General features: G+C 36.1%; 1 protein-coding gene across 11 annotated transcripts in view; it reads left to right on the top strand.

Annotated features, from left to right (window-relative positions):
* The window catches only part of PPP1R9A (protein phosphatase 1 regulatory subunit 9A), a 310193-nt gene that overhangs the window by 166769 nt on the left and 118048 nt on the right, over nt 1–25376 (top strand). For all 11 annotated transcript variants that reach the window (XM_046020338.1, XM_046020337.1, XM_046020347.1 and 8 more), the window contains one exon: nt 2794–2914. In XM_046020338.1, coding sequence (XP_045876294.1) covers nt 2794–2914 — 121 coding nt within the window. The remainder of the gene's footprint in view (nt 1–2793; nt 2915–25376) is intronic.

The raw sequence follows: 25376 nt of genomic DNA, 5'->3' as shown, positions 1-25376 counted from the left end.
TCAAAAAGAAAAAAGAGACAGGGAAAACTCATTAGAAAAACATGGCAATTTACCGAAGAGGACATCCAATGGTCCATGCTCCTATGAATACAGTCTCAGATCTCATGAGCAATAAGGGGAATGCTAAGCCAACATGAGCTTCTTTCCTAAGAGGAAAAAATAAGCTCTGAGCTCCAGAGTGTGGTGACAGCATCTTTCCTAGTAACTCAGCCTCACCGTCTTTTCAACCGTTTCCCGGCTGCTTTGCCTACTTAGTGCTTGGCCTGTCCCTAGGAGGGGATAGGCAGAGGAAGACCAGGTGGCTCCTGGGTTCCTGGCAGTCACAAGAATCCGTGGTCTTGCAGGATAGCGCTCTGGACTTCACCCATGCCTGACACATCTCACAGAAAGCTGTGCAGAGATGAAATGAGGCATCTGGTCTCTGTGTTGATTGTGTTCTTCCTTTAATTGTCTCTGAGTTATACATCTTTTCTTTCAGGCAGTCAGCACTGGAACTGAGGATGGCTCAAGCTACTATCACTTTTCCAACAGTTGGGTTTTCAGCTCTGCAAATCTGAGTAATTTTCCAGTGAGAGCAACAGAGTTGCTAAGGCAGGAAGAAAGATAATTCTTCTAAAGCCCGAGTCCAGGCAGGGAAATGAACTTAAAAATGAAGACATAATTTTCATGCAGGCTATTTGCAGGAAGGAACTACTTAATGACATGATGGTACAGAGAATCCACATTTGAAAGGAGTTCTTTGAATGTACTGAGTGCCAGAAAGTTTCATTTATAGCCCAACATTGGCTTGACACAGGGTAATTCATAATGAAGAGAAGCTCCTGTAAATACAATGAATGTGAACAAGAATTCAGCTAAATGCTTTATACCAGATTTCATATGGGAGAGAAGCCTCATGGCATTATTTAGTGTGGACGAGTCTGCAGTGATTATCCCTTAAACGACCAAGAGCAGACTCTCTGGGAGAAACACTTACATGTATGTAAACACTGGGAAGGCTTTGGGTCATCATTCATCCTTTCATCAACATGAATAGATTTCCACACCAGGAAACTCTAGGAATATGATGAATGTGGCCAAGAGTTCAGCTATATAGCTAACCTTCTATACAAATAGGACAATTCCTGTGGGAGTGAGGAAACTTATACATGGGACCAGTGAGGAAGAGCCTTTAGCACAGATCTAATTTTTCTTTTCCCCCGAAAACTCGTACTGGAGAGAAATCCAATTTTTAACCAGAGAAAGCCTCTGGACGAACTTGAGTATCTATACTAGAGAAACAATGAGAATGAAATGAATGTGGGAAATCACATGCGTGCAGACATTCTAAATACAAGGAATGAAAGAACTTCTCCAGCGATGACTTGTACACTAGTCACCATTAAACTTCTCTCGCTGGAGGGGCATCCCTGCCTCAAATCAATGCGGAAGTACATTCATCTGGGGATCACATTGATCAGGTCCTCCAGGGAGAACACTCTACAGAGCTCTCTTTAGCACACAACTGAGTAAACAAATCACACTTTTCCCAAATGATGTTTTTAAACCTATGTAGAATACAGATGTAGGATTATAAATTGGACTTAGAAACACTTAAAGCGGAAGTTGGTGACAAGTAGTAATGATCAATGAGATCAACCCTGTTCAAGAGATTACTGATTAAGAATGCTTAGCGTATTAAATGTTATGGCTAAGAAGTCTTAAAAGCTTCAAGCATTCTGCTGCCTGGATGAGCCAGTTTTCCTTTGACAACCCTTTGCTGTTGATTAGAAAGTGTCTGTTTTTTTATGCAGCCCATACAGTATGGTTCCAAAGACCTTGAGGCTATCAGCCAATAACTTTCAGTGTTGACCAAAAAATGTGGAATGTGAAATCTTTTATTATTATCTTTATCTTTTATTTCCTTGATGTTAAGATACATATGTTCATGGAAATATGGAAACACATTATTGTAAAGGAATTTAAAAACGTTTTTGTCAGTGGTGTTCACCAGAAGAGGAACATGGAAACTAAAATGAATGCCTGTCAGTAGAGAAGTGGTTGTATAAGTTATGATACCATCTCACCATGAAATATTATGCAATCATTGGAAGTGATTTAAGGCTATGTAAGTTGATATCCATGAAGTATCATTGAATTAGCTGCAGAGAGAACTAGCTTTAATACGATCTTATTTGTATAAAGCAAATAGGAAGGAAAAATGAGCCGTTGTTTATACACACTTATACATATATGTATATGCATTTATATATATGCATATGTACATTTATATTGTAGCTGTTGATACTTTAAATGCTTGGATAGTAGGAAAGTACTGAAAGACACATGCCACCTTATTAAACATGAATGGGGACGTGAACCAAAAAACCAAAGACCATGTAAATGAAGGGGAAATTTTAGATATATTATGATCAGATTCATTTAAAATAATATATATATGTTTTGGTATGTATGCTTTTGTGTTTGAAATATATTATTTAGAGAGGGTGTGTTTTAAGGCAGATTGATTACTCCATGATCAAATTACTGCTTTTTCTTGGGGTTGCAAATGAATAGCCAACTGCAGTAATAAAATGAGATTAAACTCACAAGCCTTTGGGGGGGCTCCTGTTTAACATCTTTGCTCCCCAGCAGCATAGAAAAAAATATTCTGCTGAGACAAGTGTGTCATGAATGTGTCATATAGTCCATGAAGAACAAAACTAAAAGCAAAAAAAAAAACCCAGGTCTTACCACCTAATTGTGGGCTAGTGTAAAACTTAGGTTGTTGCATTGTTTTTCCCTTTTTCATAGATGAGGATGGACTTGGTATAAGCATTATTGGAATGGGTGTTGGAGCAGATGCCGGACTTGAAAAGCTGGGAATATTTGTCAAGACAGTAACAGACGGTGGTGCTGCTCAGAGAGATGGCAGGTAAGCTAACTACGGTTGTTAATAACTAAAATCTTCTAGGAACTTTACTGGGAATTTCTTTCAGTGGTAGCTTTCTTCTTTTGATTTTTTAAGGACAGAATTATAGAGTGTGTCTCAGAAATGGAAAAGGTTAAAACACTTGAATTACTTTCTGACTTGCCAGTAGAATGCCTGCTTTCTTTAATGTATGTTAGGTAAATGGGTGGTTGGGTCTTGTCTCTGTCTGTCTAGCATTGGTACCTATCCCTTCATCCCTCTGTCTAGTGGGAAATGGGCAGAAACGTGGGTGTATATTGTCTGGGAATATGTCCTGTGGAGATCAGCATATAGTTTCACTTCAGAAGTATTGAGACAAGTGGTAATATTTCTGGCACTTTTGAGAATGACAGAGGTAGAAGGGATAATAGGAACCTTAACCCTGCAATGATGATAATTCTGGAAATCACATTTTCCAAAATGTGTTCTGTCTGAAACCACAAGTTCTTGAGTGCCAACTAAACCTGTGGAATTAAATGTTCTGGAGAGGACTCCCAACAGTTTTTACTTAAGTGTCCGCCTTAGGTAATCTGGGTGCACACCAGCATGTTGGCTGATGGTTGTTTTAAGTCTTAGCTTTCATCATCTCAGCCTACAAGTATCTTTAAAGATTCTGATGAATCCCCACTCGACATTCCTGCTGCTTCAGGTTGGGGCTGAAGCAGGGGTTGCCAATAGAACTAAAAGTAGGTCCAGCACTATGAGGGCCAAATTCAAAGAAAGGTCATCTTATTTTTTTTTAAGAGCGCAGAGTAACTGGCTTTGATTTTTTTTCAAGTTTTAAGTGTATCTAACTTAACCGTCTTATCAAGAAATGATAAAGCATGTTGAAAATCATTTGTAAATCTCCAGTGGGACACATAGTAGCATTATTTCTTTCATAATCCTAAGTATACATATTGATATACACAGATACCGTCCAAGGGGAATTAAATTGATTTATTTAAAAAGAAAGCCACACCAGTATCATCTTGTTCCATGAGGTTTGGGACCATACATATCTCAGTCAGTAGCCTTATTTGTATAGCGTTCACTTGAACAGAGAAGGTCTGACATGAATCTTTTGAGTGAATGTTCAGTTGAGTGAATGTGTATCACACTTAAAGTAGGATATTAACATTTTATGTTATAAAATAATTTGTTTACAAGTCTTCCGCATTTTTCAGGTAGTTAAGGAAATAACCTCTTTACCCTTTCAGTGAATTATACAATGGTAGTAGCATAAATTTCCCATTATTGATGTAGAAACTTTCTTCCAAGTGAGCTAAAATTTGTTTGTAAAATCTGTGTGTCATTTCTCTTTAAGTTTCACGAAAAATTTAAAAACTATTCCACAATTATAGGAAATCTTGTTGTTAGTATTCAGATAATATGAAATTATTTTAAACCATCTCTAAGTTACATGGGCCACAAAACCAAACCGAAATAGAAATTAATTAAAAAATAAAAAGGTAGAAATTTTTGCATTCAGCACTTAGCCAGTTCCCATTATTCTAAACTCGGACCGTTTTGTTTTCCCACCACTCACTTTTAAAATTAAGTTTATTTTTCGTTAACCTGTTTTCTTACTTGTTGTCCTACATAGGTTCAGTATTTCCACCGGCAGGAGAACTTGGCTCTATCAGTCCCCATGTGCATTTCCTCAGTCCTTTGAAATGGATGTTTAGCTAGGATAGTAATCCTGCTGTTGTTGCAATAGATGCTTAATAAATGCCTCAGTGAATATACTAAGGAAGGCAATTTGATGAAATGAGCAGAATCTTTGGGAACATGTGACTAGGAGTCTAATTCTGTTCCTTCTACTTAACCAGCTATAGGATATTGAACAAATCAGCTTAATTTTCATGTTATCTACATTGCAGGGTTGCTGTAAGCATTCAGTGTGCCTATGTAAATTAAAACCTGCCACAGTGCTGTCTGTGTATGAAACTGTTCTTGGATGAAGTAGGAATAAGCTTGAAATTTATTTAAAAATAGTTATGAGAAGTGTTATGAAAAACTGTAGAAAGATATATAAAATATGTATAGAATCATAAAATTTTAAAAGTACAGAGGAACTTTAGAGATCTTTAAATTCATAACTTTTGTTTTATATGTGTTTACAAATTGAGTATATATATGTGTATATATAGTCTTATTATTAGACCTGTGTAAGTATTCACATCTTTAAAATTATATTATTATTCCCACCATTACTGTTGTGCTCATTTGCACAATATTTAAATGCTTGTTGTTTAAAATTTATCAGTGTAAAATAATTACAAAAAGAGTTGATTGCTTCCTCAAGTTAATTTTTTTTTGAAAGCTACATCTACTTGATGGATATAGAAAAATATCCTTTAAGGATTTATGAAGCACTATGATCAGTGTGAGACAATTCTTCTGTGGATATGTTTTCTGTTTTTCATCCCTCCCCCAACTTCTCTTTCTCTCAAAAAATGTAGAATTAATACATACCAAAATATTGAATGGCTCTAGTCCATGTGGGTTTTTTTTTTAATTTCAGCTAATATGGAATATTTCATTTTTCTACAGAGAATTTATAAGACTTGTGTGTATATATATATACATATATATATATTTTTTTTAAACTACAACTAAAAATAATAAAGTTATCATGTGCCCTCAGGAAAGTTGCTCTTCAGAACTTGGTTATGGACAAAATGAAAGTTCTGGATTAGGTGTTCTTTATAATTTAAAAGGTTTAAAGTTTTTTGGTTTTTTTTTTTTGAACACTGCTAGCTTACTTTAGATTCTTTCTTTTTCTTTTCTTTTCTTTTTTTTTTTTTTAGAGACAGAGAGAGAGTGTGTGTGCACAAATAGGGGAGGGGCCAAGGGAGAGAGAAATAAGCAGACTCTGGGAGGCTTGCGGAACTGGACCTGGAGCCTGACAGCGGGCTCCATTCCCGTGACCCTGAGGTCATGACATGAGCTGAAATCAAGCGTCTGTCCTTAACTGGCAGAGCCACCCAGGTGCTCTTTGCTTTAGTTTCTTAATTCTATTTAAGAAAATCATTTCAGGGGCGCCTGGGTGGCTCAGTGGGTTAAGCCTCTGCCTTCAGCTCAGGTCATGATCTCAGGGTCCTGGGATCCAGCCTGGCATCGGGCTCTCTGCTCAGCAGGAAGCCTGCTTCTCCCTCTCTCTCTGCCTGCCTCTCTGCCTACTTGTGATCTCACTCTCTCTGTCAAATAAATAAAATAGAAGAAAAAAAAATCATTTCAATTTAATCTCATATTCAGTCACTTTACCTTCAAGATATGTTAAATAAACAGACTTATAGACTAACCCAGAGGATTCTTTCCTTCCTTCTCCGCATTCACTGCCCCCACACAAGAAACCTTTATTGATTGCTTTAACCCCTTCTAAACATCTCATAAACTCAACATATTTTGAGCACTTTTGAAAATTTGCCATGAGCATTTGTCTCTAGTGCATCCAGGGTGTAGTTAAAAAGTTTTGAATCTTCCTTACTTTTTTTTTTTTTTTTTTTTTTTTTTTTTTTTTTTTGTGAAACAATAATGGTTTATTATAAAGAAGACATAGCTGTATTTAACATGCTGGGTCTGGGTAACTTTATTCAGGACTTTGACAAAAACTATCCTCAAAGTAATATAAATTTAGATACTTTTAGAAAGTCCAGATGTGAAACTCCAAGAAAATTTTGAATTCAGTCTGGAGTCAATACTAGGTCAAATATTGAACCAAACTCCCAAATGATAAATACTATTTTCCTTCTTAAGCTCATTATATTTTCTGAAACAGGTTACCAAAGCTTCCCTTTCTTTAATATTAGTATATGGAATCATTTTAACATGGTTTACATCTTTAAGTTCTAAGTTTGTACTTAACCTGAATATGTTATTAAAAATATAAATCCAAATGTGATAACTCTTCCTTACAGAAGAATTCCAACTAGTAAATGTAGAAGAAATGAGAGAAACAGAAAATCACCATTAAAACACCACAGCAGTAACTGATACAAGCAAGATCTGGCAGCGGACATGAAAATAAGTAGGCAATAATTTAAGCAGAAACATTTGCATAGTCTCAAAGTATCTCCAGCGAATATTGAGTCATTAGGAAGAAAAATGTAGGACTTTTACAGTAGAGAATCCTAGCAGACACCACCTTAGATAGCAATTAAGGTTAACAACACCAGAAACACATTATGACATCAGGTTTCATGATACACTGTCACAGACTGGGAGGACGCTATGGAGACATGACAACTAAATGCAAAGTAGAATTCTGCATGGGATCTTGGAACAGTAAAAGGACATCAGTGAAAAAAAAGAAGAAAATCTCTACTTTTTAAACTCTCTAGTTAACAGTATTGTATCAAGGCTAATTTCTTAATTTGAGAATTATAAAATTAGTAGTTTCTGTATGCTCTTCACTGAACTTCCCCTTATGTTAACATCTTCTATAACCATGAATCTTCCTTACTTTTTGATAGTGTGTTCTACATTTGAAATTTTCTTTTGTCAAGCTTTTCCTGTCTGTCTGTGCCTCGTCATATGATGCCTGAAATGTAGGGGTGCTCAGTAAGTACTTGTTGATGAGTGAATCTGAATACTTGCGCGTTCAGAACGTTTACTTAGGCCTAAAGTTTTCCTGCCCCCCACCGCTCTCCCTCCCTTCTTTTACTTTTTTCTCCCTCTTTCTCCTTTTTGTGCTACCCTGCCTCTTACAGAGTAACTTGCAGTTTAGCTAAGTGACATGAGTCGGTAACCATTTCCACCATCTGTTTTAGTTCTACATTTTTAGTAAAAGAGTAAGTGTCATTAAATAAGATTAATTTTAGTAAAATAAATATTAATCTTAGTAAGTGCATTTTATTTATTATTAAATAATAATTCTTTTATTAAATTAAAATTAATATTTAGTAAAAATAATGATAAAACCATTAGCTTTGCTGCCATCCATTTTACGATTGGTATACAGGACGTGAATTATTTCTCCAGTTCTCTTTCATGAATCTGTAAGGCAAATCAACTTTAAGATACCACAATTGAAAATGCTGGTAGTTGGGGCGCCTGGGTGGCTCAGTGGGTTAAAGCCTCTGCCTTCAGTTCAGGTCATAGTCTCAGGGTCCTGGGATCGAGCCCTACATCGGGCTCTCTGCTCAGTGGGGAGCTTGCTTCCTCCTCTCTTCCTGCCTGCCTCTTGGACCACTTGTAATCTCTGTCTATCAAATAAATAAATAAAATCTTTAAAAAAAAAAAAAAGAAAGAAAATGCTGGTAGTGGAGTAAGTCCTGACAAACAATGGGAATGACACTGTGCTAAAGAGGCAAATTAAAAATGCATTTGGGATCTGCTTTGTTTCTGGCTCCTAGGTTTGTTTCTCAGGTGTTTGCATGTCATCATTTGAGAACACTGTCCTGGTCAGGAGTTTTTGAAAAAGTTATCAAATGTGAAAGGAGGGTGTTATGTAGTTTACTTTCATTCAAGCCTCTCAGGGTTTTCAGATGATTTTAATTGTTCTTGACCAGCTTTGGGTAGCAACAACACGTAAAAAGATGAAGAGTTTTACTCTTAACTTCCCTTGCAGCAGACACCCCCTGGGGCAGGACCCATCTGTGTCCCTGGGGTGCCCCTCAGGCCCCGGGACAACCTGAATGGAAACTGCTGTTTTAATTGTGTCCATCTGTCATATCCCGTAGTCCAGGGTTTCCTCTCAGTGCACACACCCCTGTGTCACTTTCCTCATCAACTATTTTGCTTGTTCACCCCTTAGAGAGTTGGGATATTACTGCTTTGATATGGACATATTTTCATATACATTGAAAACTTCACTATGTGGCCTTTCGGGGAAAATTGTGTTGACCAGAGTTGGTTAGTGTTGCTCCAGCTGGTCTCCCTTTCTTTCACGCTTTGTTTACATAAGCCCTGTGAGGTGGAATTTGTGTTGTTGTTTCCCCTTCCCAGATACATCATGTCAGTAGGTAACGATCCAGGAACATTAAACAAACCCGGGAACCGTCCAGCGTATGTATTTTTGTAAGCTTACCCCCATTGGTCTGGGTTTTACATTCCGAGCTGAGGGAGATCACAAATACAGTGGAGGATGAAGAGTTGTGCACTGTTGTTTACTAGCACACGAAAACTATGACTAGCCAGGGACATTCCCATCCACTCCATTCCAGAAGACAGTGTTTCCTGGGAAGAACAGGCTATTTCCTGTGTCTTTCTGTAAAACATTTGGAAAGCCCAGGTCACCTGTAGTCTTTGTGCTGGGGGATGGTCTGCTTCAGAGAGCTGTCCATTTAATTTTTACCACCAGGACTCATGCCTGGTCTGTTTTGTGCTTCTAATTGTGAGCCAAGATTTGAGAGATTATCAGTGTTACTGTAGGAAGACCTTTTTCTCTACTGTTGCAACCATTTTTGTATTAAATACCTTACTGGCTTATGGTCTGGTAGGTTGTAGGGTCAGTGTATGATGGCAGTACTAACCTGAATTGCTGCCCTTTCTTTTTAACTGGTGTTACTCCTCTCATCCCCTGTCTAGTCCTCTTTTCCTCTCCTCCCTCTTCTGCTCATTTTTAGTTTCTTGAGTTTGTCTCCACCTTAATCACCACACAGTCTTTCTCTATGAAGTGGTAAATTAAAATGCCTCTCAAAATATCAAACTCACTAGAACTTCCCTCTCTCCCTCTCTCTTTTAAATTAAAGGTGGTTTTATTTCCTTGGTGTTTTTTAATTGTGTATCAGATTCTCATTTTTTTCCTTTAATGAATGTAACACTTTTGAAATGAGGACTTTTTAAAATAAATATTCCTTTAATGAAAATAATAATCAAATAGCACTGAGCTCTCTTCATCCTCTTAATACTGTCTGTATTGAGGCAGGCAGGAAGAATTATGTAGGATCAGGAACCTGCATTTTAATCATGGGCCGCCTCTTCCTCACACTGGTGTGACTGCAAAGAGCAAATCTGTGCCAGATACCTGTTGTCCCTGTCCCTTTGTATAGAGCTTGGGTCACTTCTGTCTTCTGAGGGACCATTTCCAGTGCTCTTCATTGCTTTGTGAGTTGCATATTTCCATCTCGTATTATTTTCCTTTCCTGAGGGACTTGCCTTTAATGTCTTGCCACCAGGTCTGATGGTGGTGAATTCTTTAATTTTTATGTCTGAAATCATCCTTTTGTTTCACCTTTTTTTTTTAAGATATATTTTCTTTGTGTATAGAATTTTGGGGGTTGACAGTTTTTTTGTTTTTTGTTTTTACCTTTTGGTACTTTTTCCAGACTTTTTTTTCCTGCATGAACAAAAGTACGTGTATACAGATGAATTAAGAAAATTAGCAAGTGCTATACATAGTGTTTTATTTTCTGCTTATTCAAGTGAGTTGTGTATAAGAAGCTGACAAGCAGAAGCTCAAAGCTATGTGTACTAATTCCCCCGCCCCTTATATTTTTTTGAGACCATGCCTTTTTGGCTTTGGGTTATAGGACTATAGATCCTTGAGTCCAGAACCTTTAATTATTTTATTGTTATGCACATGTGTATCTTTAATAAAGAACAAGTGCTGTAATGCTTTAGTCTAAAGGAAAACTTTTTAGACTGTCACTATGAAATGCTATCCTCAAGTGTCAAATTAACATTTGCTAATTTTAGAAAACATTTTAAAGTTTTAATGTAACGCATGTTCATTGTTGAAAATTTAGAAAACAGAGAAAAATGTAAAGAAGGCAATAAAAATTGCATGTAATCCCACCATCTAGAGTTGATCTATACTAAAATTTCCTTGCAGATTTTTTTCTGTGCATATTATGCCTTTGTTTACTTACTTAACGAAATTAAGAATCAGATGAATATATAGCTTTGGGGGTTTTTATGCTTTTTATTCATCAAGATAGTATCTGTTGAGTGCTTATGAATGATATGTCAGGCTGTCTTCCATGCTTTTTATATTTTCTTATTGTTTTTATTTATTTATTATTGCTAATAGCTATAATTAAATATGTATATTATTATTTCTGTTGTATATATAAGGAAATTTTGGCTTTTCTTTTATGGACACAGCAAGTGAGTGGCAGAGCCTGGCTATAAATCTAGTATATCAGACTTTAGAGTCTATACTTAACTAATACATTCTGTTGTATCACATCATTAAACACTTTTCTGCAACAGACTTTAAGGGGTACGTTATGCTGTTGTATTATATAGAGAAGTCATTTGCTTATTGTTAGGCTAGTATGTTGTTTCAAGGTGTTGATCAGATTAGCATTTTTATATAAAAACCATTGTGACTATCTCTGATTATTTCTTTGAAATTACTTCCTTGGAGCGGAATTGCTGTGTCAAGGTGCGTTACATTTTAAATGCTTTAGAAACACATTGCTAAGCTGCCCTTCAACAAGATTGATCAGTTTGTACCCCCTTAGCAGCATCAACAGCCCTGTACTGCACTGTACCCCCAGCAAGACTAAATGTCGTGTTATAAAATCTTTAATAAATTGATGTGAGATATTGCTTTTAAATTTTAATTTCTTATTTCTGAGCCTCTTAGTATATTTACTGGACACCTGTATTTCTTTTTTTTTCCCTGTAAATTATTTTCCATTTGTTTGTTTCCTGTTACATTTCTTACAACTGTGCTTTCGTCTGTTCTTTCAGTGCTGATCTTCACAAAGAAGGCAAGTGGTGCATACCAACTGCCTTCACTTCTCGACTACATGGAGTTTTCTCTCCTGCTCCCCTGGTTCGATAACAAAAACAATCAAGTATAAGAAACGGAATTAAAGTGCAGCTCTAAACTTAAACACAGTAAAAATTTGTATTAAGTTTATACCCTTAATTTTCTGTCAGATTTATGCTTTGAAAATTATTTACCTAATTTTTGAGACATACAAAAACTTTTTCTTAGATCTGATCTTCTTAAACATTTCAGTGTCATAGTGTAATCACTTATCTCTAACTAGGTCTACGCTTCCATCCTCGGTTTTGTTATGTCGTTGTTGTTTTGTTGGAGGTATGTGTGTTTGCATGCACATGTTTGTGTGTGTGTGTGAGAGAGAGAGAGAGAGAGAAAGCAAGGATGAGAGGGATAGAGAGACAGATATATAGATCGCTTGCTTCTTATTTTTCACTCTGTATTAGAAGAATGTTTCTCTCTCAAATTAGCTTCCTAAACTCATTTTTATATTCAGTCAGTGAACTCATTTTTTAAATGACTCTATAGAAAGTACTCCCAAATTCGTACGCGAGCCTTGGCGCCTATAGAACCTTTCACTTGGATCATCTTACTTTCATCTCAAATTCAACATAAATTGAATTCCTTTTTTCATTTTCTTTCTTCCTTCCCCTTGATCCAAACAACTTGCTTTTTTTTTCTGTATTGTCCCTATTTTTCATTACTTTAGATGTAAAACTTTCTAGTCATCCTCTCTTCTATCATTTACTTTACCTATATAATATCTTACTATATTGGATATTTCTTTCTTTTGGAATGTTCCTCAGATTCTTCTTTTCTGTTCATTCTTTGAGCCATATCACTGGACCAAGTCTTTCTCTTATTGTGCTGATGTTTGTGTGGGGCTTCTTTCAGATGATCTTTCCAGTTTATCCTTACCTTGTTCCAAGATTGTTCTTCTATAGTTATCACTTTGTTTGTATAGTCTTGGTGAATAATAGTGTGTAGTTGTGCTCCTTTTTTTTTTTTTTCCAGTCAGAGTGCAATGTCTTAGTGACTTTGAATACCTGCTATTTAAGTGCCTATTCAGTTGTCTGCTTCAGTCCAGATGATTACATTGTCTGCACTGGTTTCCTTCCCCAGCCTCCCTCCACATCTTAGTTGAAATAATAATTACTATAACTACAATGTATTAAGACCATATAATACATTAATTACTGTGTAAACCCCTTTACATAGATTTTTGCTAGTATTACAGCCAGCACGGTAGTTATAGTAGACCTTCTTTATCTAAACTAAGAATTAATTTTTTCAGGAATTTATAGTTGAACAAACTTAAGGTTTCATAGAAAATGGGATTAAGGCATGCCTAGGTGGCTCAGTTGGTTAAGCATCTGATTCTTGATTTTGACTCAGGTTCTGATCTCAGGGTTGTGGGGTCTAGTCCCCCTTAAGGCTCCCTGGCTCAGTGGGGAGTGGGCCTGGCTCTCTCCCTCCCTCTCTGCTCCTTTCCCCCACTTGTATGTGCACTCTCAAATTAATTAATAAATCTTAGAAAATAAAGAAAATGGGATTAAGAAAATTGTGGTCTGAGGTAAGTGAATGAAAGCATCTAAATAAATATTTGCCAAAATAATGCAATCAAAATGTGTTCTAAAAGACTATCAATTACACATCTTAAGGATTTGCTATAATAGATACAGTACCGTTCATTTACATTTAGCATTTTGCATATTATGTACTTTTCAGCTAAGCATTAGGAAAAAGCTTGTGAATTTGTTTTATCCTCTTGGTGGTGATATGCATTTAACCCACTGAGCCACCCAGGCGCCCCCGGTGATATGCATTTAAATGGCATTTCTCATTCCCCAATACTTTTTCCAAGTGTTCATTGCTTTTCCAGTTTTTGAAGATCTGACTTTGTTTTACCGCCAGGGCCTGAGACCCTGTAGCTCAACTGCTCAGTCTCCTTCATTCCTCTTTCACTTTCAGTGTGCTCGCAGGGTGGGTGCGTGGGTCTGGATTTTCTCTATGGCAAATTTCCTTCTCTCTTCCCAGGGCTACTTTGTAGAATTATGCGTCTCAGTCTACCATCTGCTTTCTAGCTCTTTTCTTTTTCTATCTTTCAGTCATTGCTTTGTCTATTTCTCTACGTCACACAGACTTAAAAGTATTCCTGAAACAACTAATTTCCTTTGATTCATTGATTGTTTAGAAGTGTGTTGTTTAATTTCACATATCTTTTAATCTTCTGGTTTTCTTTTTGTCACTGATTTCTATTTTCATTTTATGGGATCAGAAAAGATACTTTGTATGATTTCAATCTTTTAAAATTTATCCAATTTAAAGTCTTAAAGCAAAAAAACAAAACAACAACAACAAAGCAAACAACATACAAATGGGAAAGAGCACTGGGGACTTTCAGTAGATCATCAATAAGTGGAAGCTCCAGGATTGAAATTTAGCTCTAGGCAACTCTGGGACCCAAATCCTTTTCTTACTACCATACTTCTTTCATACTCTCTACCTTACCCAAAATAGTATCTTTCTCAACATTGTGTTACCTTTTACTTCAAGGTTAAACTTAGTGTCCAGTTCATCACTGAAACCAGTTCATCACTGAAACCAGCCCAGCCGAACGCTTGGCCTCTGTACACTTGAATGTAATGGGTTATAGCACATGCATTTAGGTTTACTTGTTTGTCATCATCTCGTGTGTGTTGAGTGAATATCCATAGGTTTATGGTTAAGTCATTAAGAGCAGGGACCAGTGTTGTATTTCTGGTGTTTTCTAGAATAACATGCTGGTACGAGACTTTCAATAAGCACTAGAACCCATGTATGAATGGCTTGATGCCACTTCTAAGATTCAGTCTTTTGGGCAAATTTCCTATGACTTTAGTTTTTAATGTGTGTTTCGTTACTCTTCCTAAAGGTAATTTCCAATAATCTTTAGTCTTTGTGAGGGTCACATTTCCATTTCTTTTTGTTTATTTTGATAGCATCGTATAGTATAGCTGATGACTTTCTTGGCTTATTTGTAAAAACACCATGACTTCATTGTGAGTCCATCTATTTTCAGTTTTTTCTTTGCTCTGGTTGCACTTGACCCTCACCTCACAGAGTCAGTAGCCCTCCCCTGTTAATGTGAACTTATTTTGTTCATACCTTTCTTAGCACACTTACTGAAATACTTCACACTCTCCGTCTCTCCAGTTCCTGCAACATACACACATATCCCTGTGCTTCTGCAAATATTTGTGTGTGTGTGGGTGTGTATGTGTGATATTCTGAAACAGGAATCATACTTCATTCAAATTTGTATCCCAATGACTCTCACTGTTCTTGGAGTACAGTCAGGATCGACTCACTCTTGCTGAATTACTGACTGAATGAATCAATCAAACCAATGAAGCAAGCATATTATTTTCTCTACTTATATTTTTCTAGCACTTTTGCTCTCTTCCTTCTGATTAGAGTACTTAGAAATGTCCCTTTAATTGTATTTGTTGCATTGCATTTTATCTAAATTATCCTGTACAAGAATGTATATTTTCAGAAATTTCTTTGACCTTGCTTGTACTTCCTTTATTCTTGTCCATTAAGACAATCATCAACCTCTTTTTCTTTCAACTCTAATTACTCTGTCTATTGACAATGTAAAAAACCTATATTTTACTTTGACTTTTATTTCCTCCCCAGTAAATGCTAGCCCTGTACGTATTGGCTTACAAAGAAACCCCGTTTTAGAAGTTTTCTGTCCTGTACTTAGTAGTTCCTGCACTCATCCTTAACTTTTTTTTTTTAAATGTCTACCTTCTCAAATGCTCTTGCCCAATTAGAACATCTTACCACCTTTTCATTCCATAAAAGCATAACAATGACATTCCTTTTGAGAGTTTGAGCCTTTCAGCTTTACTTCCCACCCCCCCCCAAAGGCCAACTGTGTTCATTGTTCAAATTCTATAACTCAACTTTAACTTGGCGTTTCAAAATACAAACTATATTTTAAACAGTTGAAAGAGAAAGAATTTCTACTGGTAAATCAGGCACTTGAACTGCCATGGATGTTTCTTGGAGAAATGCCATGGGTTTATAACGGTCTTTGGTCATTCAGAAGCATTGAGGAACTGTTGCTGTCCAAGCATGTGTTGAACATATACTGCCTGATAGCATTCCACTAGATTTTATGTAAATGTTAGGAAGAAATAAAGTCATACTTTTGGCCATGAAAGTAGTTTAGAATCAACTTAAAACACAACGTCCCCACTCCCAACACAACCCTACACAACAAAATGACTTTCATAAAGCAATGCAAGGAAATGTTACATTATATTACACAAATTATGTGTACACAGACACAAAGATAGAAAGTTTTAAAAATGCTACTAAAATTAAGTAAGATTTAATCAAGACAGATGTTTTCTAGACAGTGGACTCTGAAAAACAACCTGAGGGTTTTGAAGGGTCAGGGGTGGGAGGTTGGGGGAACAGGTGGTGGGTAATGGGGAGGGCACGTTTTGCATGGAGCACTGGGTGTTGTGCAAAAAGAATGAATACTGTTACGCTGAAAAAATAAATAAAATGGGAAAAGAAAAAAAATACTTAAATGACAACTGGCCAAGAGAAGATGTTGTCACAGAAAAGAGATTGGCAAAAATAGAAAGATAGAAAGGGAGGCAGTAATTAGGATATTTGCCTCTTTTGAGTCTTATCAACAGCAGTGTGTAGAAAAATGTTATCCTAAAAGTGGACATTTAACTTTTGTCCTATCCAGAGAATAAACTACACATAAAAGGAACTCTTTCTTTTCTCTCATTTTCCAAAATGGTTTAATAACATGAACAGTATATAATTATTGCTCTGGGATCAGATGTCAGACCCATGAGGTTGGCAGTCTGTTTGCTTAGGGAGACCTTATACCTCAAATAATAAACGTTTATCTGGTAACATGTAACATTAGGTGTAGGTGTAAAACATAACGGTATAGAAGAGGTTCAAAGAATAGAAGAGATCAGTGGGCTTGGGTAAATAGATTAATGCTCAAAGAGAAGGTAATATTTGAGCTGCGCTTTTAGGAGAAAGCTTTTGAGAAGACAAAGGGATATATGGGCACATGTTTCATAGAGGATACAAAGGCAGGAATGTGAACAGTCTTCTCAGGGTACGGCTTGTCTTACAGTTCTGTGAGGGAGTTGTTGGACAAAAATGAAAATGTAGTTGAGTTGATACTAGCTGATGGTAATAGGATATATGCTAGGTAAGTAAGTGGATACATTGCAATGTTTATAACAAGTGTCAATATTGTTAAGATGTCACATGTCCTTGTATTCATCTGAAGATTCAAAGAAATAATAGTTAAAATCCCAGTGGGCATTTTTTTAAAAAAAGAAATTGGTTAGCTGGTTCTAAAATGCATATGGATACCCAACTTTTGTAGCAACATGGACGGGACTGGAAGAGATTATGCTGAGTGAAATAAGTCAAGCAGAAAGAGTCAAGTATCATATGGTTTCACTTATTTGTGGAGCATAACAAATAACATGGAGGACATGGGGAGATGGAGAGGAGAAGGGAGTTGAGGGAAATTGGAAGGGTAGGTGAACCATGAGAGACTATGGACTCTGAAAAACAATCTGAGGGTTTTGAAGGGGTAGGGGGTGGGAGGTTGGGGGATCCAGGTGGTGGGTATTAAGGAGGGCACGTATTGCATGGAGCACTGGGTGTGGTGCAAAAACAATGAATTCTGTTATGCTGAAAAGAAATTAAAAAATAATAAAAATTAAAAAACAATAAAATGCATATGGAAATGCGAGGGACCTAGAATAAAAATTCTGAGAAAGAATAAAGTTAGAGGACTGACCTTATCTGATATTCTAAGACTTACTGTGAAGCCTCAGTAACCAAGACTATGTGATATTGGTATAAAATAAAAAACGTGGAATAGAAAGTAAGCAATAGATTGAGACATTTGTAGACGTTGACTTTCAATAAAAGTGCCAGGATAACTCAGTGCTAAAATGCACGGTCTTTTCAACAACAAGCAGAAAAAGAATTAGCTATCCATATGAGGAGAAAAAAATACCTGAGCACAAATGTTATCACATCATAATTAATTAACTTTGATTAATTAATCAAAATCAATCATAGATCTAGATGTTAGAGTTCAAACTATGAAACCTTTAAAAGAATGCATAGGTGAAAATCTTTGTATCATCACATTAAATAAAGGTTTCTGAGACAGCTCACAAAAAGCTTGGACCATCAAAGAAAAAACTGGCAAATCGAATTTCATTAAAAATCACAACTTGAAAAAAAAAATCACAACTTGTTTTTTACTTTGAAAGACACAGTTACAAAATGAAAAGAGAAGTTATAGGTAAGGAGAAAATATTTGCAAAACACACATACAGAATATGAAGAACATTTACAAGGAAATAACAGCAACCCGATTTTTAAAATTACGGACAAAAGATTTGACAGCCATTTCACAGAGAAGAATATATGTATGGCCAATAGCATATGAAAATATGTTCAAAACCACTGGTTGTCAGTGAATGCAAATTAAAACGGCATTGAAATACCATTCCCTTTGGATCAGGTCATGATCTCAGGGTCCTGGGATCAAGTACCAAGTTGGGCTTCCGGCTCCGCAGGGGTCTGCTTCTCGCTTTACCCCTCCTCGTGCGTGTTCTCTCCATCGCTCTCTCTCTCTCAAATAAGTAAATGAAATCTTAAAAAAAAAAAAGAAAGAAAGAAAAAAGTAATCCTGGACCTGCTCTGTGGGAGAACAGAGTTGTGTCCCTCAACCACATAGATCAAATGGGAAGAAGGGAAACATATGCTATATACTAGAATTATTAATTCACTATAATATTTGATCTACGGAGCCCACCCTCTAGCCCAGTTACCAACCAAAGGTTCTTAAACTTTAGCACCATTCCTATTTCTTAGAGGTACAGTACTCTAGTCTTGTGCATGGTGAAGGGTGGAGGCAGATGGGGACAAATGATAATAAGGTTAAATATCAAGAAGGATAATGTGGGATAAAAATGTCAGAATTAGATTAAGACCCAGTGCTGAAGAAACTTGATAGCTACACTAAGTGATTTAGAAATATATTTTATGGGAATGACGAAGCTGGTGGTGTTTTGGATAAAGTTGTTCTTTAAGATGAATTTTTAACATTTTATTGATATAATTTACATACCATACAGTTCATTTATTTAATTATAGAATTCATTGGTTTCCAGAATATTCAAAACATGTGTCACCAATTAATTTTAGCACATTTTGATCACTCCAGAAAGAAACTCCATATCCATTTACAATCATTGTCCTTTTCTTCCAACTCCTCCCTCTTCACCCAGCTTTAGGCACTAGTCTACTTTCTGTCTGTAGAGATTTGCCCTTTCTGGACATTTCATATAAATGGAATCATACAATATATATTGGTCTTTTGTGACTGACTTTTCTTCACTAGCATCCATGTTGTAGCATGTATCACATTTCCTTCCTTTTTATTTCCAAATAATATTCTATCGAACAGATATACCACATTTTGTTTATTCTGACATCAGTTGATGGATATTTGATTTGTTTCTGTTTATACAAATTTTTGTGTGGACATGTTCTCATTTTTCTTGGTATATACCTAACAGTGGAGTTTCTGGGTCATGTGGTAGCTTTATGTTTAACCTTTTGATGAACTGCTGGATGGTTTTCCAAAGTAGCTGCACCATGTTACATTGCCTCTGGTAATGTATGAGGGTTACAATTTCTCCATATCCTCATGAACACTTGTTATTATCTGTCTTTTGATCATAATCATCTCTGAGTGGGTGTGAAGGGGCATCTTATTTTAGTTTTGATTTGCATTTCCCTGATAGCTATTGATGTCAAGGATCTTTTCCATGTGCTTCTTGGCCATTTGGGTATCTTCTTTGGTGAAATGCCTGTTCAGATCCTTTGCCCACTTTTTTTCTCTTAAGGTATAATTGACATGTAACATTATATTAGTTTCAGGTGTACAACATAATGACTTGTATACCTTGTGAAATGATAACCATGGTAAATCTAATTAACATTCATCACTAGACATAGTTATAATTTTTTCTCTTTTTTCTTGTGATGAGGACTTTTAAGACATACTCACATAGCAGCTTTCAAATATGCAATACTTAACTTACAGTTAATATTATTAACTGTAGTCACCATGCTGTAGGTTACATCCCCATGACTGATTTATTTTGTAGCTGGAGGTTTTTACCTGCTGACTCCCCTTCAGTCATTCTGTCCACACCCCACCTCCCTACCGTCTGGCAACCTCCAGTCTGTTCTCCTTATCTGTGAGCCTTGTATTTGGTTTGTTTGTTTTGGTTTTTAGATTCTACATATAAGTGAGATACTACATTATCTTTCTTTGACTTAGTTTTTAAAGTGGATTGTTTGTCTTTTTGTGACTGGGTTGTAACTATCTTTATAATGCTGTAGACACAAGCCTGGTATCAAATATGTATATATAAATGTTTTCTCCCAATCTGTGAGTTATTGCATATTAAAACAATGATGAGATACCATTACACCTATTAGAATGGCCAAAATCCAAAACACTGACAACACCAAATGCTGATGAGGATATGAAGTGAAAGGAGTTCTCATTCATCATTTTGTGCTGTTACCATTTCAAGCTTTTTACAAATTGCAAATGGCTTCTTAACTGTCTTCCTGATTTTAATTTTTCCCTTCTTCAGTCTCTTCTCATCTTCACCCCTAATAGAGGAACATAATAGCAGTTTTCAAATATATGAGGACCACCATGGAAGTAGGAATTGACTCACTCTGCATAACTCTAGTAGTAGAAAAACTATTCTCTTTTCTTCTAAATCATATTATGGATAATATGATTCAGTCAGTCCTTCAAGACTGAATGCATTTCATAAAAAATACAGTTCATTTTTTATCTTCTTTTTGGACTCAGATGGTATAGACTGAGGCAAATAAAAATAAATAAAAATCACTTCTTCAAACCTTCTTCAACTTGCTTTACACTCCAGTTTTGATTTTATGTTCTCTCATATCCTAAAACAGACTGATACTGTAGGTCTAACTCGTTATCCTTTCTCCAAGAAAAAAAAAAATCATCCCATTACCTCACCCACACAATTATATTTTTTTCTGTCACTGTTGCTGCTAACATCATCTCAATCATCCATATTACACTTAACTTACAGCTTACTTAACCAACTTCTAGTTAACAACCTTTGCAGGTAGATGGGGACTTGCTAATGATTGTCCATCATGCACAGGCAATACCAGACTAGCAGCTATCATTTTCTGCAGCCACACACACCATTTTTACATCTTAAAGTGTGGAGATAAACACATTCCTTAACATGATGCAAAACTAGAGTAACTTTGTAACATTTTATTATTTATTTATTTTTGGTAAATTTGTAACATTTTAATATAAGCGGAGTTGTATATATTAAAAGCTATGCTTTTATGGCCAAGGCATTGGAGATAACTAAAAATCTGGGAAATCATGTTTTAAGCTGACACTCTATAAAACATAATTATCATCGATATAAAAGTTTGTCAGAATTATGACTCAGTTTAGTTAAACACAATCTAATTTTCCTACACGTCTTAAGCTTTATATAGGAGTACTGTTAATCTGATAAGTATCCATATCAGAATATTAGGAAGTTCAGTTTAATTAATCTCTTCATTTGGAAAATACAAACCCATACCTTTACAAAATCATGGAGAAATATCTTAAACCAAAATTATTAAATTAGTCTTACTTGTCTGAAGATTCACTTTTACTGTGTGAACTGGGCTTTCTCTAAAAATATTGCTGAGCTTCTAGTAGAATCTTTAAGAAAGGTGGGCATTAAGGAGGGCACGTATTGCATGGAGCACTGGGTGTGGTGCAAAAACAATGAATTCTGTTATGCTGAAAAGAAATTTAAAAAAAGATTTTTTTCTTAAATGTCTAGCATGTTTGAACTTTTCATTAGGTACTGAAATAGAAGATGTATGAGAGTGCTTGCTATTCTCTGTGAACCAGGTTATCACTCCTTTAACTTCCAAGACTTCATAATTTAATTTATTAATACCCTTCTATGTTAGGAACATATTTCATGCATACACAGTGGGAGATAACGGCTTTTCTCAGTTACAGCAACACAGAGAATTTGTCACTTCAGTTCTGCAACCTCGGAAACAGCATTAAGTAATCAAAGAAATACAAAAACTCACCAGTCAAGATTTCAAAGGGCTATTTTCCTTTCTAGTGTCCAGGAAATTTTTTTATGAGATAGCTGAAGCCCACAAACAGACAAAAAAAAAAAAAAATTAAAGGATAGTAACTCAAAATTTTTTTAATCATCTCTCCCATGAGAGATAATAGATCCCTATAATCCCAATAGCTGTCTCGAATGGTCAGAATATAAAATTACACTCCTATTCATTGCTGCTACCAGTGGGGAATTATTTTTCATTGTTGTTGTTTAGAGCAAACTCGACGCAGAACCAAAATGGCCAAAGACAGAAAAAACTTCAAAACTGTACTACATTAGGAAAAAACCGTGTTAGCAAAGATAGTGCTCTGTTGCTGCTTTAGAATCAGTCTGGAGCCTAAGCAATTATGCGGGGGCAGTTGCCCTGGCTTTGTCAATCCACTCTGGCATCTTGGGTAGAAGCTCCGAAGCCATTGTAGGCTAATATTCAGAGAGTTAAAAAAATGACTTTCATACATATAAAATGAACACGGATTAGACTTTACTTAACTCACTAATTAATGAGAGAACCAATGAGATGTGGTCAATGTGATTCAAAGGACATTTTAGAAGTATGTAGTTAAAGGTAAGTTAATAAAGTAGTATTAGAATAACATTACTAAGTTAGATATAAACTAGTTAATATTCTACAGGGAAATAAACCATGGCCTATGGGATTATCTTTTCTAACAGAAGAAAGTACCTGAATTTATTCCACACAGAAAAATCTGCAAATTAACATGCAACTTAAGTATATCCAGTATTTTAATCAATTTTAAACAGTGAATCAATGAAAATATGTTCCCCCAAATTATCTTTGGGTGGACGTGCTAAATATGCGCCTTAATCATATTGAAAAGACAGGTTACTCTTCTTTTTATTCTTATTTTCAAGCTTTAAATAACTCTTCTTAACAGATGGCAACAACATATAATATACCCAGCACTTGTCCAGAGTTATTATAGTGGCACAAGGTTTATTGATGGGAAGCATCAGTATGATAAAGTTGTCAGTGTTCTCCAAACTAATCAAAAAATTAGTATGATTTTGTTAAGACCTCAACGAGTGTTTTTAGAGATCTTGACAAGTAAGTCTAAAACTAATTATGCAGAGAAAAAGCTCAAGAATAGAGCAGAAAAATTTGAGGACAATGAACAAGGTGGAGGGAATTATCCTATGAAATGTCAAAACTAATTAGGAAGCGATAGAGTATGCAGAGATAGACAAGTAGAAACTAATAGAAAACCCAAAACATGTTGATGCATATTTGAAACCCAGACAGATGCAGCTCTACAAATCAGTGGAGGAAAAATGAACTCTTAGTAAAAATGTTATTAAGGTATTTATTTATAACACTTGGAAAACATAAAAATAGATTGCTAATACATATTATAATAAAAAATAAGTTCTAGATAGTTAACAACCTAAATGCAGAATGGCAAAATGTTAAAACTTTTTTTTTTAATAAATTTTTTTTTTCAGTGTTCCAGAATTCATTGTTTATGCACCACACCCAGTGCTCCATGCAATATGTGCCCTCCATAATACCCACCACCAGGCTCACTGAACACCCCATCCCCCTCCCCTCCAAAACCCTCAGTTAATTTCTCAGAGTCCACGGTCTCTCATGGTTTGTATCCCCCTCAAATTACCCCCAGTTCACTTCTCCTCTCCATCTCCCAATGTCCTCCTTATTCCAATGTGTTATTCCTTATGCTCCACAAGTGAAACCCTATGATAATTGACTCTCTCTGCCTGACTTATTTCACTCAGCATAATCTCCTCCAGTCCTGTCCATGTTGATACAAAAGTTGGGTATTCATCCTTTCTGATGGAGGCATAATACTCCATTGTATATATGGACCATATCTTCTTTATTCATTGGTCCATTGAAGGGCATCTTGGTTCTTTCCACAGTTGGGCAGCTGTGGCCATTGCTGCTATGAACATTGGGGTACAGATGGCCTTTCTTTTCACTACATCTATACCTTTGGGGTAAATACCCAGTAGTGCAAATGCAGGGTCATACGGTAGCTCTGTTTTTAATTTCTTAAGGAATCTCCACTCTGTTTTCCAAAGTGGCTGCACCAACTTGCATTCCCACCAACAGTGTAAGAGGGTTCCCCTTTCTCCACATCCTCTCCAACACTTGTTGTTTACTGTCTTGTTAATTTTGGCCATTCTAACTGGTGTAAGGTGGTATCTCAACATGGTTTTGATTTGAATCTCCCTGATGGCTAATGATGATGAACATTTTTTCATGTGTCTGTTAGCCATTTGTATGTCTTCTTTGGAGAAGTGTCTGTTCATGTTTTCTACCCATTTTTTTGACGTGATGATCTGTTTTGTGTGTGTTGAGTTTGAGGAGTTCTTTATAGATCTTGGGTATCAGCCCTTTGTCTGTGTTGTCCTTTGCGAATATCTTCTCCCATTCCATGGGTTGCCTCCTTATTTTGTTGACTGTTTCCTTTGCTGTGCAGAAGCTTTTGATCTTGATGAAGTCCCAAAAATTCATTTCTGCTTTTGTTTCCTTTGCCTTTGTCTTGAAAGAAGTTGTTGTGGCCAATGTCAGAGAGGTTACTGCCTATGTTCTCCTCTAGGATTTTGATAGATTCCTGCCTTACATTGAGGTCTCTTATCCATTTCGAGTTTATCTTGGTGTATGGTGTAAGAGAATGGTCGAGTTTCATTTTTCTATACATAGCTGTCCAGTTTTCCCCACACCATTTATTGAAGAGACTGTCTTTTTTCCACTGTATATTTTTTCCTCTTTTGTCACAGATTCTTTGACCATAGAGTTGAGGGTCCATTTACGTGTTCTCTACTCATTGGACCAGATGGACCTCATAGATATATACAGAATATTCCACTTTAAAACAACAGAATACTCACTCTTCTCGAGTGCACATGGAACTTTCTCCAGAATAGACTACATCCTGGGTAGTCTATCTAATCAGGGCTCAACCAGTACCAAAAGACTGAGATTATTCCCTGCATATTCTTGGATCACAATGCTTTAAAACTGGAACTCAACCACAAGAAAAGGCTTGGAAGGAATTCAAACACTTGGAAGCTAAGGACCACCTTGCGTAAGAATGTTTGGATCAACCTGGAAACCAAAGATGAACGTAAACAATTCATGGAAACCAATGAGAATGAAGACACTTTTTAGTCCAAAACCTATGGGATATGGCAAAGCCGGTCCTAGGGGGAAATACATAGCCATCCAAGCCTCCCATTTTTCTGGAAAAATCCAGAATATACCAGCTCTCTTTATACCTTAAAGAACCAGAGAATCAACAACAAATTAAGCCAACCTCACACACAAGAAGGGAAATAATCAAGATTAGAACAGAAATCAACGAGATAGAAACTAGAGATAAAGTAGAAGCCAGTTTTTTGAAAGAATCAATAAGATAGATAAACCACTGGCCAAACTAATCCAAAAGAAAAGAGAAAGGATCCAAATTAATAAAATTATAAATGAAAAGGGAGAGATCAT

The sequence above is a fragment of the Meles meles genome, chromosome 10 (genome assembly GCF_922984935.1).
Source record: "Meles meles chromosome 10, mMelMel3.1 paternal haplotype, whole genome shotgun sequence".
Classification (NCBI taxonomy): domain Eukaryota; kingdom Metazoa; phylum Chordata; class Mammalia; order Carnivora; family Mustelidae; genus Meles; species Meles meles.
The sequence above is the reverse complement of the archived record's forward strand: the minus strand, read 5'-3'. Positions and strand labels throughout refer to the sequence as shown.